General features: G+C 50.6%; 1 protein-coding gene across 1 annotated transcript in view; it reads left to right on the top strand.

The window, feature by feature from the left end:
* The window catches only part of dennd4c (DENN/MADD domain containing 4C), an 86,455-nt gene that overhangs the window by 48,617 nt on the left and 35,338 nt on the right, over positions 1–2,500 (top strand). The window contains exons 6-8 of the mRNA XM_062515936.1: positions 970–1,211; positions 1,998–2,064; positions 2,286–2,344. Of these exons, the coding sequence (XP_062371920.1) occupies positions 970–1,211; positions 1,998–2,064; positions 2,286–2,344 (368 nt within the window). The remainder of the gene's footprint in view (positions 1–969; positions 1,212–1,997; positions 2,065–2,285; positions 2,345–2,500) is intronic.

Here is a 2,500-nt window from a genome sequence, read left to right as displayed (position 1 = left end):
GTTTGGAGTTAACAGAAGCAAAACTTTTGATGAGAGTGGCTTGTGTTTACTCCCTAAGCTAATAACACACACAGCAGAGTGGGCTGGTGGATATTAACACACCTGAGTCTAATATTCCAGTCTTGCACATCATCCCGAAAGAGGGTGTTTTTTACAGAAAAAAAACACCCTGACCAGCTTAAGGTGGTTTGCTGGTTGTCCAGCTTGTTAACCAGCTTGTTTGATCACCCTATGATGGTTGACTAGCTAGACCAGCAAAAGTCTTTTGAAAAAATGCCTTCAGCTGGTTTAACCATCTTACCTAATTCAGCTGGTTTTGCTTGTCATACCACCTCAAGCTGGTTATTTTAGTTGGTGTCGCTGGTCTACAATGCTGGTTTTTACTGGCTCTGCCAGCTCATGTTGGTCATTTTAGCCATCTAGCATGACCATCTTCCACCAGCTGTATCTCACGGTCCTCAGGTGGTCATGGCAGCCATTTTGTGTTAATATTCTCCCTCTTCTTCTTCGGATAGTGTGTATGACATCTCTGTGACCCTTGAGCCCCGGCGATGACCTCTGGTATCCTTCAGGTGAACAGTGCTCCGGTGCAGTTATTTGGGCCGTGCTCAGTGAACTCTAACCCTGCTGCATTTGGACCACTTGCAGGAGTACGGCGGCGTGCTCCATTTCATTGTTGACCTCTGAACTCTAACCCTGCTGCATTTTTGGCCGCTTGCAGGAGTACGCCAGTGCGCTCCAATTCTCCAAGCAGCACCCATTGAACTTTGACCCTGGAGTTGACCTCTGACCTATAACCCCTCTAACAACCTCTCTTGCCCTTTGACCCCTGAACACCCACCCCCCCCCCTCGCAGGAGTACGCCAGTGCGCTCCAATTCTCCTAGCAGCACCCATTGAACTTTGACCCTAGAGTTGACCTCTGACCTCTAACATCCTCTCTTGCCCTTTGACCCCCCCCCCCTCGCAGGTGTACGGCGCTGCGATCCAGTTCTACGAGGCGTACCCTCTGGAGCAGCTGAGTGATCGCCAGAGGCAGCAGCTGGGCCTGGTGACGGCGGTGGAGAAGAAGCTCATCACCAACCGGCCCGTCAACACCAACAAGTGCATCTGCCTGCTGTCCCGCTGGCCCTTCTTCGAGGCCTTCCGCAAGTTCCTGCTCTTCCTCTACAAGCTCTCCGTGTCCGGGCCGCACCCCCTGCCCATCGAGAAGTGAGTCGGAACGCTGCGGCGGCCGGGCCCTGGGAATACTGGGCTCGCTCGGGCCTGGGAATACTGGGCTCGCTCGTTTGTGCAACGGGGAAGCACATCCCAGAGGTTAAAGATCGGTGCTAGACCCAAAGAGGCGTAGATGAGCGTGAATAAAACAAATCTGTCTGCACACTGGGGCTCCGATGGAATTGATGTTTTTATCACCACATGTGTAGACTCAATACTGGGCTCGCTGACCAGACGCCTTTACTTCCTCTTGTTTGAATTGACCACAGCGCAGTCCTCACACTTCCTGTAATGCATCTCACAACAACACAATGCATGCTGGGTACGGGTGGAAAAGTCCAGCTTCAGAAAGTAGAAGTCCTGCCACATATCTGAGGCTGAGCCCACCCTTCATTTCAACCAGCTGATTCTAGCACAACTCTTCAGCTGGGTTGGATGAATGGTTGGATTTCTGCTTTCTGAAGCTGGACTTTTCCACCTCCGATACTGGGAGCAGTCCCATAATGCACTCCTTTAGTCATGGGAAGATGGACTCGCTCACAAAACACACACTCATCCCACAACCAGGCCACCACACAGATGGTTTTGATCACTTTTGTTGTCAGTTGAAACAAAGAGGACAAAGTGACGGTTGCTTTTATAGTTTTTCGCAGCTGGAAAGACAAGCTGTGAATTTGTGTGTGAATCTAGCGCTAGGAGAAGAGCTGTGTGTAGGGGGCGGGGAACTGAGAGGAAGAGGAAGTGATGTCATGGTGTGTGTTTGTTTGTTTTGGTCCTCAGGCACATCTCCCACTTCATGCACAACGTGTCCTTCCCCTCCCCACAGAGACCCCGAATACTGGTCCAGGTGTGTGTGTGTGTGTATGTGTGTGTACGTGTGTGTGCGTATACATTTGTGTGTGTGTGTCTATAAGTTTGTATTGAAGTTTGTATTGAAGTTTGTGTATCTAGTTTGTATGTACAAGTGTGTGTGCCGTTGCCTTTCTTACACTCAGAAGAGTGTGTGTCTGACTCCCTCTCTCTCCCCCTCTCTTTCTCTCTCTCTCCCCCTCTCCCTCTGGTCCGTAGCTTTCTCCACATGACACCTTAATCCTGTCTCAGCCTGTGTGCACTCCTCTGCCTCTGAGGTAAGTACTACTCCTCAAGACATACACAGCACACACACACGCACACACACTCCTCAGCCCTTAAACAGCTCTCTCTCTCTCTCTCTCTCTCTCTCTCTCTCACTCACTCACTCACTCACTCACTCACTCACTCACTCACTCACTCACTCACTCACT

Source organism: Sardina pilchardus, chromosome 16, assembly GCF_963854185.1.
Source record: "Sardina pilchardus chromosome 16, fSarPil1.1, whole genome shotgun sequence".
Taxonomy (NCBI): Eukaryota; Metazoa; Chordata; class Actinopteri; order Clupeiformes; family Clupeidae; genus Sardina; species Sardina pilchardus.
The sequence above is the reverse complement of the archived record's forward strand: the minus strand, read 5'-3'. Positions and strand labels throughout refer to the sequence as shown.